This window comes from Anomaloglossus baeobatrachus, chromosome 2 (assembly GCF_048569485.1).
Source record: "Anomaloglossus baeobatrachus isolate aAnoBae1 chromosome 2, aAnoBae1.hap1, whole genome shotgun sequence".
Classification (NCBI taxonomy): domain Eukaryota; kingdom Metazoa; phylum Chordata; class Amphibia; order Anura; family Aromobatidae; genus Anomaloglossus; species Anomaloglossus baeobatrachus.
In genome coordinates, this window is record NC_134354.1 from 96892705 (window position 1) to 96909386 (window position 16682).

The window sequence follows — 16682 nt, forward strand, 5'->3', positions numbered from 1 at the left end:
CCTTGTGGTAATGTGCCCATCCTCTAGTAATATCCCCTGTTGTGACAATGCTCACATACAAAAAAAAAAAAGAAAGAAAAAGATTCTTCTCACCTGTCTTATGTTCCCTCGGTGTCCTCTTAGCTAATCCTTGCAGCCCGCAGGCACCTAGACCCCGTGATGATTGCTGTCTGGTACACAGGGCTGCCGCCATCAGAGTTTTCCTACTGGAGAAAGATTTGCGGCACTACTCCCCTCACATCTTTACTAATGGCAGCCGCCGGCCAATCAGAATACATGCACGTTAGCTGCTGGCCTCTGATTGGCCGGCGGTACCTGCCATTAGTAAAGTTGGGTAGAGATGTGCTTCTCTGCGCGGTGCTGCAAATTATATTCACCTGAAGGAAAGCGCTAGCCCCGTGTACCGGGCTGTAATTGTCATGGGGTCAAGGTGTCTCCGGGTCGCAAGAAGCGTCCCCAGGGGGCCGCATTCGGCCTGCGGGCTGCGTGTTTGAGACCTCTGATCTAGACAATCACGGCTGCTGGCAAGGAAGGACTAGCTTTCGTCCAGTGTATTGGTGCCACTTAGGGGCTACTAGTATAAGGCCCCTCGCCCTGTAAACCCCTATGTACTTGATCATTGTCTCTGTGATCACGATTTGGTTCAGGGCTCTGGTATATTTGACAATTTCGCCAAGCACTCCGGTCAGGACATATGACAGTAATGTTGCCACGTTTCAGCTTCATATTCTAGCCACCATCCCCGGTCCGAAACTTTCATGTTTTTTTTTACTGGACTGAAGATACATTACTATAGGTCTGGGTAATACAGCTATAATACATCCTAACACACATATTAATACACTGTAATGATTAGGCCATACCGTCAGGTAATTTTCCAGAGCGGTGGAGGGATCTAAAAAAAAAAAAAAAGAGAGACATTGATATAATATTAAAGAAATTGCATAATGACCCACTTGAACACCATAAAAACAATATGTCTACTACGTGTACTTATAGGGTTCTTCTCATAATGAAACACAACCACGGTGGGGTTTATTTTAAAGGGAATCTGTCACCAGGTTGTTTGCCCATTAATCTGAAAGCAGCATAACATAGGGGCAGAGATCCTGATTCCAGTGATGTGTCAATTACTGGACTGCTTAGTGTAGTGTTGATAAAATCACTGATTAGTCAGCAGTAGATTATCATTAGAGGACTACTTGGCGTGCTGCCAGGTAGTCCAGCATATTCATGAGCTTTGTATAACTGCTAGATCTGCAGCAGAGAAAACATTGATTTTATGAAAATGACAGCAAACAGCTCAGTAAGTGACACATCGCTGGAATCAGGGTCTCTGTTTCTACATTATGCTGATCTCAGATGGGGGAGCAAAAACGGGTGACAGTTTCCCTTTAAGTTCCATTGGGTTTTTTTTTTGCAATATTGACCATTCACCGGTCATAACGTCAAACATAAGCAGCCATTAGAGTATATTGTGTTGGCATCTATGAGTGTCACCGCCCAACTTGCTTCTCTGTAATACTGGCATCATAATGGAGACCCATAATGTAGTCCTCCTTCTGCATTATCTTACCTATTACCTATTGTTGTGGGATTTTTTTTTACCCACTAGTTTGTTATATGGAGTAGTGTGTGCAGGTATCCACCATACAGTTGTCCTTGCACCATAACGAGCTGTCATCTGAAAGCTAATTTGTGATTTTTGTCCTGATGAAGGAGATTTAATCTCAGAAACACGCTGATAAAATCACGAGATCCATGATTTTGGACTACTGTTCATTTGAGGGCAGCATGTATTAACTCTTTCATCCCCTATCTGATCAACCGAAGGTTAATTTGACTGGCAACCATTGATCCTGATACCAAATGCATGTATGGCTTAGCTTAAGGTACCGTCACACTAAGCGACGGTCCAGCGATCCCACCAGCAACCTGACCTGGCAGGGATCGCTGGAGCGTCGCTACACGGATTGCTGGTGAGCTGTCACACAGGCAGATCTCACCAGTGACCAGCCGCCAGCAACGCGTGGAAGTGATGCTGCGCTTGGTAACTAAGGTAAATATCGGGTAACCAACCCGATATTTACCTTGGTTACCAGTGCACACTTCTTAGCGCTGGCTCCCTGCACTCCTAGCCACAGTACACATCGGGTTAATTACCCGATGTGTACTCTGCTACGTGTGCAGGCAGCAGGAGCCGGCACTGACAGTGAGAGCGGCGGACGCTGGTAACGAAGGTAAATATCGGGTAACCAAGGGAAGGGCTTCTTGGTTACCCGATGTTTACATTGGTTACCAGCGTCTGCAGAAGCCGGCTCCTGCTGCCTGCACATTCAGTTGTTGCTCTCTCGCTGTCACACACAGCGATGTGCGCTTCACAGCGGGACAGCAACAACTTAAAAATGGTCCAGGACATTCAGCAACAACCAACGACCTCACAGCAGGGGCCAGGTTGTTGCTGGATGTCACACTCAGCAACATCACTAGCAACATCGCTGCTACATCACAAAAGTCGTTCCTCAGCAGCGATGTTGCTAGCGATGTTGCTTAGTGTGACGTGGCCTTTAGTGTTCACGTGGTTTTACAAGGGAAGAAGGGACAAATCTGCAGTCAGACAGTTCTGGCAGTAGCTTATCTACCAAGAGAGCAGAAGGATAGGGCGCCTGAATTTCATTAAATCTTTGGATGACTCCCAAATTTCCCTCGAGTTATACCGAAGGGCAGTCAGGAGGCCTCCGTACACATTAGATGGTTATTGGATTTGAAGAACACAAGGGAGTCAGGGAGATGTTCAGGTGTGCCGGAGAACACATGCATCCCAAAAGGAAGGCAGGGTACTGTCAGATAATCATGGGTAAAAAAGCATGTGGGGGAAGTTAACCGTCCCTCCAGCATTAGTCCCCCCTTTATTGCTGTAACAATAAATAAAGGCTGTGCTGCAGGAGGGGGCAATAAAAAAATCAAAAAGGTATCAAACTTCATTTTTAATTAACCTATTAATCTATTTTACAACCTCATACTTCCTCTGTAGATGACTTGTTTATAGAACTGCTAGATCAACTTTCTTTCATCACTTGTTTTGTTCCTCTTTATATTCACGTCATGTCGACTATTTTGCAGTAAACTGAATTTTATGATGCTTTGTAACCTTATGATGGTAAATTAGAAAAATTACATTCAATTAACAGGTTGTCTGGTGAAAACAGGTTATCCACAGGACAGGTGATACTGATCAATGGGGGTCCAAGTACAGCAAATTTTCCTCTCCATTAGGCCCCCTTCACACGTCTGTGATAAAACAAAAGTACATTTTTCACGGTCCATGGTGTGGGTGCATATGTGTTCAGCATGTGCTGTCAGTGTGCTCTCCGTGTGCAATCTGTGACAGGATACAGACAGCAGGAACTTCTATTCTCACCTGTCGCTGCTGCTACTTCCTGGTCTGCTGTGCAGTGAATGTGCATGAGCATAATGAGCAGGCCCGGAAGCAACTGACAGCAGCGCCGAAAATAGCAGCACTGGAGACAGGCGAGTATAGAAAATCATTTTATTTCAAAGAAATGTGTTTTCTCTGGTAAATGTCACACAGCTCACATCAGTGTGTAGTCCGTGTGACACCAGTGCTTCTGGAGAAAAACGGACTTGTCTCCGCTCGGATCACATGGACGTATTTTGCGCCATACAGACACACGTCCGTGAGAAAACAGGGATGTGTGCGCAGACCCATTGATTTTAATGGGTCTGCGTATTTCTGTATCTCCGGTACGTATGAAAATGGACAACCTACGTACCGGAATCACAGACAAGTGAAGGGGGCCTAACAGAGTGGATCTATGGGGCTCCTGGAAAAAGCTGAACACTGCGCTAGGCAGACCCATAGAGAATGAATGGAGAGGCGGTTGAGCATGTGCACTGCCCTCCATTTTTTACAAGGATAACAGTACCTCCCATTCTGCTGATTGGTGGGGGTCTGATTGGTGGGACCAATCAATAAGTTATCTCCTTCCTGTGGCTAGGTGATAACTTGTTTTCACTGGACAACCCCTTTAATTAATAGGAATGGTGTCATAATTTATTTAACCTGTTATGACGCCACAGGAGAATTGAATACTCAATCCTAGGTTCCCCTTCAGATCAGTACTGAGCTCTCATTTTGTAACAAAAAGTAATTTCTCAAAACTAACAACCCCTTTAATTCTTCCTACATATCAGTTAACAACTCAGCTTATTCTATAAAAAGCACTGTACATTTTGCTATAATACGGCTTTTCTCTAGGTAGTAATCTTTCAGTCTGGTATTATCCAAAACTGTCTGCAAAACACAACCTCATTTTCAGAAACCACTGAAAAAGGTACTGTGGAAAAGTGAGTGATTAGGACAAAATGTTCTTCGCCAGTATACAGCCGATGGCAAACGGAGCTGTAAACTGGATAAATGATTATAATGACACTGTGACTGCTCATTTTCCTTTCTTAATTAAATTCCGACCTGGCTTGTGATTCCAGTTAGGCAAAGTCTTCTAAGAGTCAACGCCTTCTTATTATCTGACTGTGGGATCCCGGCCAACTGGAGGAAAGGTTCAGCCTTTCAGAAGCTGAGCTAAGGTATATACTGGAAATACAGGATCAGGACGTTGTAACCTAAACCGTAATTTCCTCCGATCTATCAGTTATGTTGTGTTGTCTAACAGCGTCATGGAAAACCTCTGCGGATATCTGAAATTGAATGAAGTCAGGTGATCGAGTCTCACTTATCCTCACACCTGTTGCAGGGTCCATTAGGGCATGTGCACACAACGTCTTTTTCAGGTGCCACAAAACTACTGCAAAACAATAACAATGCACAGCAATGCTGAAACCACATTGCATGTTCAGTCACTTGTTACTTCTTTTAAGTAAGTGATCGAGCCAATTTTGACCTTAATATATGAGGCAAAATTTTGGAAATGTGACCAGTGTCCCTTTTACTTGGTAATACCTCTGGAACACTTCAACAAATCCCAGTGATTCGGAGATTTTGTTTTCTTGACATATTGTGCTTTATGTAAGTGATACATTTAGGTCAATATTTTTTTATTTCACTTGTGAAAATATTGTAATTTTGGTGTAAATTTTCAAACTCAATTTTTATATCCTTAACCCATTCACGACCTATGATGTATCCAAACGTCATGGTTGGGAAGGGGATCCCAACCTATCAGTACGTCATGGCAATCATACGGGGCACAGGAGATGTGCCCATGCGATTGCCGCCAGGAGCTCAGCTTACATGACAGCCGAGCCCCAACTCTCACAGCCAGGAGAGGTCCCTCACATTGCCCTGGGCAATAATGATTATGTGGCAATACTGAAGCAACATCTCAAGACATCAGCCAGGAACTTAACGCTTGGGTGGAAATAGGTCTTTTGAAATGGACAACGACCCGACGCATACTGCCAAACCCGTTACAAAGTGGCTTACAGATAACAAAGTCAATATTTTGGAGTGGCCATCTCAAACCACCGACCTCAATTCTATTGCAAATTTATGAGCAAAAATGAAAAGGCCGGTGCGAGCAAGGCGAACAACAAACATGCCTCCATTACACCAGTTGTGTCAGGAGGATTGAGCCCAAATTCCTACCAACTATTGTGAGAAGCTTGTGGAAGAAGATGCAAAACTTTGACTCAAGTCATACAGCCTAATAGCAGTGGTACAAAATACAGGAAAGTATAATTCTGATTTCATGTCAGATAGTGAGAAAAACATGCAGATGTGTCTTTTTAGATAGTGTATGTAAACTTCTGGTTTCAACTGTATATATCCAGGGTGGTTTCCTCATACAGAGCTGTTAACAGAGAGAGTGTCTGAGGCTGAAGGGCGCACAGAGTCTATTACACAAATAGTAAATGTTCATGAGCAGGCAAATCAACTAGATTACCTGACAGATCTGATGTATGATATTGAAGGAAGACGCAATAAAATCAGGATAAAGAGCGTTCCAGAAACGGTAGAACAACATAAGCTGGAAGAATCTTTGTGTCATCTATTTTACTCCATTTTGAATGTTCCCCTGGATACAGAGTTGGACACAGCTCACAGGTCCTTAGGCCTGAAATCCGCTGACGTAGCTAAACTAAAGGCAACGTCTCACTAAGCAACATCGCTGCTGAGGCATGACTTTTGTGACGTAGCAGCGATGTTGCTAGTGATGTAGCTGTGTGTGACATCCAACAACAACCTGGCCCCTGCTGTGAGGTTGTTGGTTGTTGCTGAATGTCCTGGACCATTTTTTAGTTGTTGCTCTCCCGCTGTGAAGCACACATCGCTGTGTGTGACAGCAACAGAGCAACAACTGAATGTGCAGTGAGCAGGGAGCCGGCTTCTGCGGACGCTGGTAACCAATGTAAACATCGGGTAACCAAGAAGCCCTTACCTTGGTTACCCGATATTTCGTTACCAGCGTCCGCTGCTCTCACACTGCCAGTGCCGGCTCCCTGCACACGTAGCTGGAGTACACATCGGGTAATTAACCGTGCGCTGGTAACCAAGGTAAATATCAGGTTGGTTACCCGATATTTACCTTAGTTACCAAGCGCAGCATCGCTTCCACGCGTCTCTGCTGGCTGGGGGTTGGTCACTGGTTGCTGGTGAGATCTGCCTGTGTGACAGCTCACCAGCAACCCGTGTCCAGCAATCCCTGCCAGGTCAGGTTGCTGGTGGGATCACTGGAGCGTCGCTTAGTGTGACGGTACCTTAAGGGACATGATATGCTGAGTGCATAGATAGAATGAAGGAAAATATGCCATCTAAAGCCTGCAAGATGGACTCTATCACTTACCAAGATCACAATATTCAGCTTATGCCCTAAGTGTCACTACAAAAAAGGAGAGCTTGGAGGCCATTGCTAAAAGCTTTGAGACAACGGAATATTTTGTATTCATGGACCAGATGGTTTTACACCTGCATTTTATATATTTTTTAGAGAACAATTAGTCCCAGTAATGGCTAAAACTTTTAATTTCCCTGAACCAACCCACCAAAGAGCCAGACTACCAGGGCTGGGGGTGCTGTCTCTTCCAAAGTCTCTGCGGGCTGCTCCATCTTGGGAATCTTTTATTCACCCTCAATGGAAGTACTCAACATCCGGTCTGGGTCACCGGCCGCCCACCCACAGACAGCATCGATCATCCCAGAAGCTGCCGCACTCCTCCAGAAGCCTCCTCCAGCTTTCAGCGTGCTTCGGCCCCAGATTCCCTAGCAGGCACTGACTTGAAACCAGGCTGTGCTCCCCTTAACGGGTGTCACCAGGGGTCTGTGCTGGGAATACACTGACGCCGAACCAGGCCCCTCCCCAGAGAAGGCTATTCAGGTGAGTTTCTTCTATCCTTTCTTGTAAGCGCCGGGTACTGTAGGTTTCCTTCCATAGGACAGGAAACCACTGAAGCATATGGAGAGGCTCCACCTTTTAAAATTGTAGGTTTCCTGTCCTTTGGGGTGGGTGGACCCTCCCTCCTGGGTGCTGTTGTGGGGAAGAGAAAAGATGCATTTTGCACCCCAACCATTTCAAGCACACGAGTGTTCTCTCTTAACCAGGTTAAGACTCTTCGGTAGCGGCTAATTACAGACCTATTTTTTTTACTGGATGTAGACATTAAATTATTTTCAAAGATCGTGGCTGACTGACTAGCTCCCATTACCTTCTCTCATCAATACGGATCAAGTGGAATTTGTTAAGGGACGAGAGGCAAGAGATAAAACCACTAAGACAATGCTTATCATTTCAAAAGCTAAATCTAAACTCCATTCCCCTCGGATTGCGGTCTGTACACGCTGAAAAGGCATTTCATAGAGTCCACTAGAGTTTTATGGAGGAGCCATTACGTCAGATAGGTATTGGCACATGTTTTTTACAGAACAGTTTTGCTTTGTATAATGTCACAACGGATCGGTTAGAGTTAATGGTACGTTATCCTCATGTTTTAAGGTTAGAAATGGAACCAGACAAGGCTGTCCACTATCTCCCCCCTATATACGTAACAGAGATGGAACACTTAAGGTCCAGTCACACTAAACAACTTACCAGCGATCCCAACAACGATAGGGATCGCTGGTAAGTTGCTAGGAGGTTGCTGGTGAGATGTCACACTGCGACGCTCCAGCGATCCCACCAGCAACCTGACCTGGCAGGGATCGCTGGAGCGTGGCTACACAAGTTGCTGGTGAGCTCACCAGCAACCAGTGACCAGCCCCCAGCGCCGCGTGGAAGCTGCTGCGCTTGGTAACTAAGGTAAATATCGGGTAACCAACCCGATATTTACCTTGGTTACCACCGCACGGAGCTACACGTGCAGGGAGCAGCGCACACTGAGCGCTGGCTCCTTGCTCTCGTAGTTACAGCACACATCAGGTTAATTACCCGATGTGTGCAGCAGCTACATGTGCACAGAGCAGGGAGCAGCGCACACTGCTTAGCGCTGGCTCCCTGCTCTCCTAGTTACAGCACACATGGGGTTAATTTCCCGATGTGTGCTGCAGCTAAATGTGCACACAGCAGGAGCCGGCAGCACTGGCAGTGAGAGCGGCGGAGGCTGGTATCAAAGGTAAATATCGGGTAACCAAGGACAGGGCTTCTTGGTTACCCGATGTTTACATTGGTTACCAGCCTCCGCAGAAGCCGGCTCCTGCTGCCTGCACATTTAGTTGTTGCTGTCTCGCTGTCACACACAGCGATCTGTGCTTCACAGCGGGACAGCAACAACTAAAAAATGGTCCAGGACATTCAGCAACAACCAACGACCTCACAGCAGGGGCCAGGTTGTTGCTGGATGTCACACACAGCAACATCGCTAGCAACGTCACAAAAGTTGTTCGTTAGCAGCGATGTTGCTAGCGATGTTGCTTAGTGTGACGGGGCCTTTAGCCAATACTATTTAAAATATCATTAACATATAGGGGATTAAATGGGTCCTTAATCCTGTACAGCAGCACTTTATGCATATGATCTCCTTCTCTAGGTCTCTCAACTTCTGATTTTCTTGCCTACTTTGATGAAGTAATTTGATAGATTTGGTTTCCTAAGCAACTTTAAAGTAAATTACTCAAAAACAGAAGCTTGAAACATTTCCCTTCCACAGGAGGAAATACAACATATAATAGATAATTTTCCCTTTAAATGGCAATGAGAGGCATGGAAATATTTGGGTGTGCTCATCCACTCTGATTCTTATAACCTTCTGAACTTAATGATCAGTTGCTTTTAAATTGAACTAATAAAGCTCTTACGTCTTATAGTAAATTTAAACTGTCTGGGTTTGTAAAGATGAACACAATCAAATGGGCGTTTTACCTCAATTTCTGCATATTTTTCAAACCGTTCCCATATCTCCACCCCACCGCTTTTTTTTGTAAGTAACACTCTGCCCTGATTAGGTTTGTTTGGGGTAGAACGAAGCCTAGAATTGGTATGTAATACTTACCATACTATAAGACGCACCAAAACATAAGACATAACCAGGTTTTAGAGGACAATGGGGGAAAAAGTTTTGAAGCCAAAAATGTGGTCACAATGCACTGTTATAAGGGGGGGGGTCTTCTTCTGACACTGTTCTGGAGGCAATGTCCCCCAATTCTGTACTAATGCCCCCATGCTGGTGCATATGTCCTCCATCCTGGTATATATGTTCCCAATCCTCGGCCCATCCAAGTATTTATGGATATCATCCTGGTATATATAATCCCCATCATCTACCCATTCTGGTATATATCCCTAATCCTGGTATTTACATACCTCACCCTGGTATATATGTTCCCAATCATGGACTCATCCTGGTATATATACCCCCATCAGGCCACACACATAAAAAAAAAAAAAAAATAGTTCTACTCACTATCCCACTGCTCCCCTGGTGCGCAATGTCCTCTTCTGATGGCAGCAAATTACTTCAGCATGTCAGCGGCGCAGAGCATGACATCACTGCCACGTGCCTCCAGTTACATGCGGACGTCAGCTGCCGGAATATTCACTGTTCCCCACGCCTGAAATTATGGGTGTGGGGAGCAGTGAATATGCATTCTCTTTAATACCGGATACATGCGATCGTCCAGCCATTGCAGGAAGCTGGTACTGGTGCTAATGTGCCCAGTATTAACGAGAATGATTATTCACTGTTTCCCATTCCCATAATCCCGGCCACCTTTTGGCACAGGCTTCAGTGCCGAGAGGAGGACAAGACTATGGGCGTGGGGAGTAGTGAATATTAACCCCTTCACCCCCGGGCGATTTTCCGTTTTTGGCTCCTCTTGTTCCAACTTTTTTATTTTTCCGTCAATCTTGCCATATGAGGGCTTGTTTTTTGTGGGACGACTTGTACTTATAAATACAATTATATAGTGTACTGGAAACAGCAAAAAAGTTCCAAATGCAGAAATATTACAAAAAAAAAGTGCGCCTGCACTATTGTTTCTGGAGTATTTTATTCACTATATGGTAAAACTGATGTGTTGGTGTGATGCCTCAGGTCGGTATGAGTTCGCAGATACCAAACCTGTATAGGTTTACTTTTATCTAAAAGGTTAAAAATAATTTCAGAAGTTTGTCCCAAAAAAGTGGTGCACATTTTGCGTCATTTTCCGTGACCCTTAGCATTCTCATTTTTCGATTATGGGGTTCAGTGACAGCTTACTTTTTTGTATCTCAAGCTGACATTTTTAATGGTACCATTTTTGTGCAGATGCTAAGTTCTGATCGCCTGTTATTGCATTTTGCGCAAAATTTGCGATGACCAAAAAACGTTACTTTGGTGTTTGGATTTTTTTTGCCGCTATGTTGTTTACAGATCAGATTAATTGATTTTAGATTTTGATAAATTGGGCATTTCTGAATGTGGCGATACCAAATATGTGTATTTTTTTAACCCTTTAACTTTTCTTGGGGTGAATGGTGGGTGATTTGAACTTTAAGGGTTTTTTTTTACTTTCTTTTATTTTATTTTACTAGTCCCCCTAGGGGACTATAAGGATCAGCAGTCTGATCGCTGATTCATTTCTATTGATCACAGCTGCACAGCTCTGATCAGCAGAAATGCTGCTCTCATGTTACAGCTGCTGATCTGCAGGCTGTAACGGGAACTATGCCATAACAGCGACATGAGTCATCACATGATCCGTCGCTACTATTGCAACCATCAGTTCCCCATGATTGTGTCATGGGGCCTACGATGGAGGCAGGGAAAGTCGATTTCCCCGCTGCAGCCACTTAAATTGCGCTGTCACATATTGGCAGCGCAATTTAAGGGGTTAACAGGCACGGGTGGATCACGGATCCACCAGGGCCTGATAGCCACAAATGTCTGCTGTTCAAATCAGCAGACATATGCAGGGATTGCCATCGGCTCATGGCAGCAGCCGGCGATGATCACCCCTTCATGATTTAGGATGTACCGGTACATTTTTGGTTGTGAAAGGGTTACATTTCTGTATTAGTGGACTCTTCCTTCACTGCCCCCTCATCAGCCACAGCCAGGTACATCCAGACTATAAAATGCTCCCCCCACTTTCCACCAAAAACCTTTTGGAAAAAAGTGCATCTTGTAGTTTGAAAAATACGGTACTCGTCCTAAATCTGTGGGTGGGATGGCTCGTCCTAATTTCAAAACCTACTTTCATGCTTTTATACTAGTTCTTGTAATAGATTGGCAGGTACTAAACAGTGGGTTGATCTGGAACAAAAGGACATACCCATCCATTAGAAACATCTTCCTTGGCTTTCCACAGTAAATGTACCGTTATTGATCCACTAAACATTCCTAACCAAAGAGACACTCAGAACCTAGCAATTACTCAGGGGTAGAGTATTCCTTTATAGGACAACCAGTCCATTCACATGACTTTTTTCAAGTTCCTCTTTCCTTCCTGGATATTAAAGTAGGTCTTTTCTTAAGCCTAGGTCGCACGTAGCGACGCAGCAGCAATCACGACGACGATCTGACCTTATCAGGATCGCTGCTGCGTCGTTACATGGTCGCTGGTGAGCTGTCAAATAGGCAGATCTCACCAGCGACCAGCCCCCAGCCAGCAGCGACGCGTGGAAGCGATGCTGCGCTTGGTAACTAAGGTAAATATCGGGTAACCAAGCAAAATGCTTTGCTTGGTTACCTGATATTTACCTTGGTTACCAGCGCACACCGCTTAGCGCTGGCTCCCTGCACTCGTAGCCAGAGTACACATCGGGTTAATAAGCAAACCGCTTTGCTTATAGTTACCCGATGTGTACCTTGGCTACGTGTGCAGGGAGCAGGGAGCCGGCTTCAAGAAGCTGCGGATGCTGGTAATGAAGGTAAATATCGGGTAACCAAGCCTTTGCTTGGTTATCCGATATTTCCCTTGGTTACCAGCTTCCGCAGAAGCCGGCTCCCTGCTTCCTGCACATTCAGTTCGTTGCTCTCTCGCTGTCAAACACAGCGATGTGCGCTTCACAGCGGGAGAGCAACAACCAAAAAATGGTCCAGGACATTCAGCAACAACCAGCGACCTCACAGCAGGGGCCAGGTCGTTGCTGGATGTTACACACAGCGATATCGCTAGCAAGGTCGCTGCTACGTCACAGAAAATGGTGACTTAGCAGCGTCGTCGTCGTCGCTGTCGTTGTGTGTGATATGACCATTAGATGGAAGACATTGGAGGACATCTGTTTGTTTCAGATACTTAACGGAGATAAGTTAGTGTAACTTCACTTGTTTCTTTTCAGGCTCAGTTCCTGTCCAGAAAACCTTTGTGGTGTGAATACCTACAGTTGCAATCCTTTTTATTGTAATCCACAGGAACAAAAAAAAAGAGTAGCACTCACCGTCCTTTGTGAATAAAAAAAGTTGATTCTTTATTGTGCACACATCTTTAAAATAAAGGCAGCGGGAGTAGCTGGAACAATAAACGGACGACGGTAGTTTTGTGTGCCTCGGCAAACTTCAACAGGTCCCTTTTATTGTGCCAAAATGTAAAATGTCTGTCGGTTCCCACCTTTTTTGAGAAATTGTTTTTACAGGAGTCTGCACCTGTTCATGAAATATCTTTGGTTTACAAGTGGTTGATGGGAAGCATGAGGAAGTTGGGATTTCAGTGGGAAAATTGGGAACTGGGAATGCAAATTGGGAATGGTTTTGACTCCGCTCAGGAAAAGAACTACAAGATGTGGTATCGTTATCCAACAAAACTAAATGCGATTTTCCCTACAGTTTCTGATAGGTGTTGGTGGTGTGAGACCGAGGTGGGCACCATGCTCCATTTTTGGTGACACTGTTGTAAAATCAAGCACTTGTGGCAGAAAATATTCTCGAACTAGGGAATAGGATTGTGGTTAGTCCTCAGGTTGCTCTCGTTTCTATTTTACCTTAGTCAATAGGCTATCATAACAGCGACATCTTCGCTTTTGTCTGAAGGCTGTTCGCATGATGATTCCTTGATACTGGAAGTCATCTCAAACTCTCACTATAGTGGAATGGTACAACAAGATGGTTCTCATTTGTAGGATGGAGGAGTTATCTGCTAGATGTGCGGGAGTCTCAGAAAAATTCTGGAAAACATGGAGTATCTGGATTTTGTTCCAGGGATTCATCAGATTTTCACAGATTGTTCAGAAGTTCTGGACCTGGATTGGGGCTGTTGATTTGGTGTTGGAACATATTTCAAAACAATGGATCTTTTACCCCCTCCCCTCCCTTTCCTTACCCCCCTTTCCATTTCTATCTTTTTTCTTTTCTCTCCCCTAAGTCTCATTTTTTAATATCTTGTTTTTGTATTGAAATACCTGTTTTTATATCTAACTTATTACCTGTGTTGGGAAAAATGTATATATATGATTCTCTACATAATTATAATTTGCTTTTAAATGAAGCTCCTGCGCGACCGATTGCTTGTATTATAACTTTGCAATTTCAGATTTGATATTTGTATAATTGATCATTTCTAATATAAAGAGAGTGACCATAAAACAGCAATGATAGAATAACGACCGCTGGTTTTATGGGTATCGACAGTTGTTAAGTGGTTAACTGCTATAGGGTTTGGAAACCGTGAAGAAGTGGCATGCTCGTTCTCTGGCCGGCTCTCTGCTACGGTTAAAGGGAACCTGTCATCAGAAATTTGGCTTTCAACCTAAAAGTTTCCCCCTCTGCAGCTCGTGGGCTGCATTCTAGTAAGGTTTCTATACTTTTTGTGCCCCCTTTTAAACCAAAATAAAAACTTTATAAACTTGTACCTTTCGGTTTGAAAATCTTGTAAATCGTCCATGGGGGCGGGCCGTGTGGCGTCCGTTGCTGTCCCTTACGCCGTCCCCCATGTTCCAAATCATCCCTCATAACGCCGCCCACTGCGCCCGAGGTCCCGTGCACGCCGGGACACCTGGTGACGAGAGTATGGGCGGCGCTGTGATTGCATCGCAAGTGCGCGCCCATACTCTCGTGGGCGCGCTCTCCCCTCTGTACGTCGCTCAGATCCTCCGCTTCTCCTGTAGTGGCCTGCTCTGCTCCTCCCATCTATTTCCTGCTGCAGGGTACAATGGGAAGGAGGTGACGTCAGGCCGGCACAGAACGCTGGAGGCAGTGGGGAAAGGGCGGGCACGAGAGTATGGGCGGGCACTTGCGATGCAATCACAGCGCCGCCCATACTCTCATGCCTGCGACCACATCACCAGGTGTCCCGGCGTGTACGGGACTTCGGGCGCAGTGGGCGGCGTTATGAGGGATGATTTGGAACATGGGGGATGGCGTAAGGGACAGCAACGGACGCCACACGGCCCGCCCCCATGGACGATTTACAAGATTTTCAAACCGAAAGGTACAAGTTTATAAAGTATTTATTTTGGTTTAAAAGGGGGCACAAAAAGTATAGAAACCTTGCTAGAATGCAGCCCAGGCGCTGCAGAGGGGGAAACTTTTAGGTTGAAAGCCAAATTTCTGATGACAGGTTCCCTTTAATCTGCAGGTTAATGGTGTCCAGGGACAAGACAGGTTTCCTTTAATAATACCGTAGCAGAATGCGATTGTCTAGTTTTTGTGTATGTATCCTCAAATATTCAATCCTACATGCCCAAGTACAACAAAGTCCCTGAAAACATAGACTCTGGGCCTCATTCATTATTGTACTTGCCCCCGTTCTTTGTCAAGCTTTAGTACCTGTCTTTTGTTTGTTTGTGACATTGTCATGTTTCCATTTTCACCTTCTTTGAAGTGTATTTTGCTTTTTTTTTTTTTTATCAATTGTGACTTTTAAAATGCTGCTAAATTTGTCACAAATGTACTCCAGTTCTCGCCTAGATTGATTATATATATGTGTGTCAGAAAAAAAATCTGGAGCTCATGAAATCACTCCAGGAGTATATGACAAAAGTGACTACACCCCTCACATTTTTGTAAATATTTTATATCATCTTTTCATGGGACAGCACTGAAGATATAACACTATGATGCAATGTACAGTAGTCAGTGTACAGCTTGTATAACAGTGGAAATTTGGAGTGGCCTCTAAATAACTCAACACACAGCCATTAAAGTCTAAACTACTAGCAATAAAAGTAAATACACCCCTAAGTGAAAATGGGCAAATTGTGCCCAAAGTGTCAGAATTTTGTGTGGCCACCATTATTTTCCAGCACTGGAGTTCACTAGAGCTTCACAGGAGCTGCTGGATCCTCTTTCATTCTTCATGACGACATCACAGAATGGTGGATGTTAGAGACCTTGTGCTCCTCCACTTTCTGTTTGAGGATTCCCCACAGGGCTAAGGTCTGGAAACATGATTGGGCAGTCCCACTCTTTGCAGTGGTCATCTTGACGGTGTGTTTGGGGTTGTTACCATATTGGAATACTGCCCTGCGGCCCAGGTTCCGAGAGGAGGGGATTATCCTTTGCTTCAGTATGTCACAGTACATGTTGGCATTCAGGAGTCCCTCAATGATCTTTAGCTCCCCACAGCCCGTAGCACTTATGCAGCCCCAAACCATGACACTCTCACCACCATGCTTGACTGTAGGCAATACAGTCTTGTGTTTGTATTCCTCACCTTGTTGCCGTCACACATGCTTGACACAATCTGAACCAAATAAGTTTATCTTGGTCACATCAGACCACAAGACATACAGATGTGCTCAAAAGTTTACATACTCCGGCAGATTTTTTGATTTCTTGGCCTTTTTTTCAGAGAATATGAATGATATAACACAATCTTTTTTTCCACTCATGGTTAGTGGTTGGGTGAAGCCATTTATCGACAAACTACTGTGTTTTCTCTTTTTAAATCATAAGGACAACCAAAAACATCCAAATGACCCTGATCAAAACTTCACATACCCTGGTGATTTTGGCCTGATAACATGCACAGAAGTTGACACAAATGGGTTTGAATGGTTAATAAAGGTAACATCCTCACTTGTGACCTGTTTGTAATCAGTGTGTGTGCATAAAAGCTGAGTGAGTTTCTGGACCCAGACAGACTCTTGCATCGTTCATTTCAGCCACAGATATTTCTGGATTGTGAGTCTTGGGGAAAGCAAAAAATTGTCACTGGATCTAAGGGAAAAAATAATGGAACTGTATAAAACAGGAAAGGGATACAAAAAGATATCCAAGGAATTGATAATGCCAGTCAGCAGTGTTCAAACTGTGATTAACGATTGGAAAATCAGGGGCTCTGTAAAAACCAAACC

At 44.5% G+C, this 16682-nt stretch overlaps 1 protein-coding gene across 1 annotated transcript in view; it reads right to left on the reverse strand.

Moving 5' to 3' along the window:
* The window catches only part of PIGL (phosphatidylinositol glycan anchor biosynthesis class L), a 227776-nt gene that overhangs the window by 21041 nt on the left and 190053 nt on the right, over positions 1-16682 (reverse strand). The window contains exon 5 of the mRNA XM_075335204.1: positions 864-895. Within this exon, the coding sequence (XP_075191319.1) occupies positions 864-895 (32 nt within the window). The remainder of the gene's footprint in view (positions 1-863; positions 896-16682) is intronic.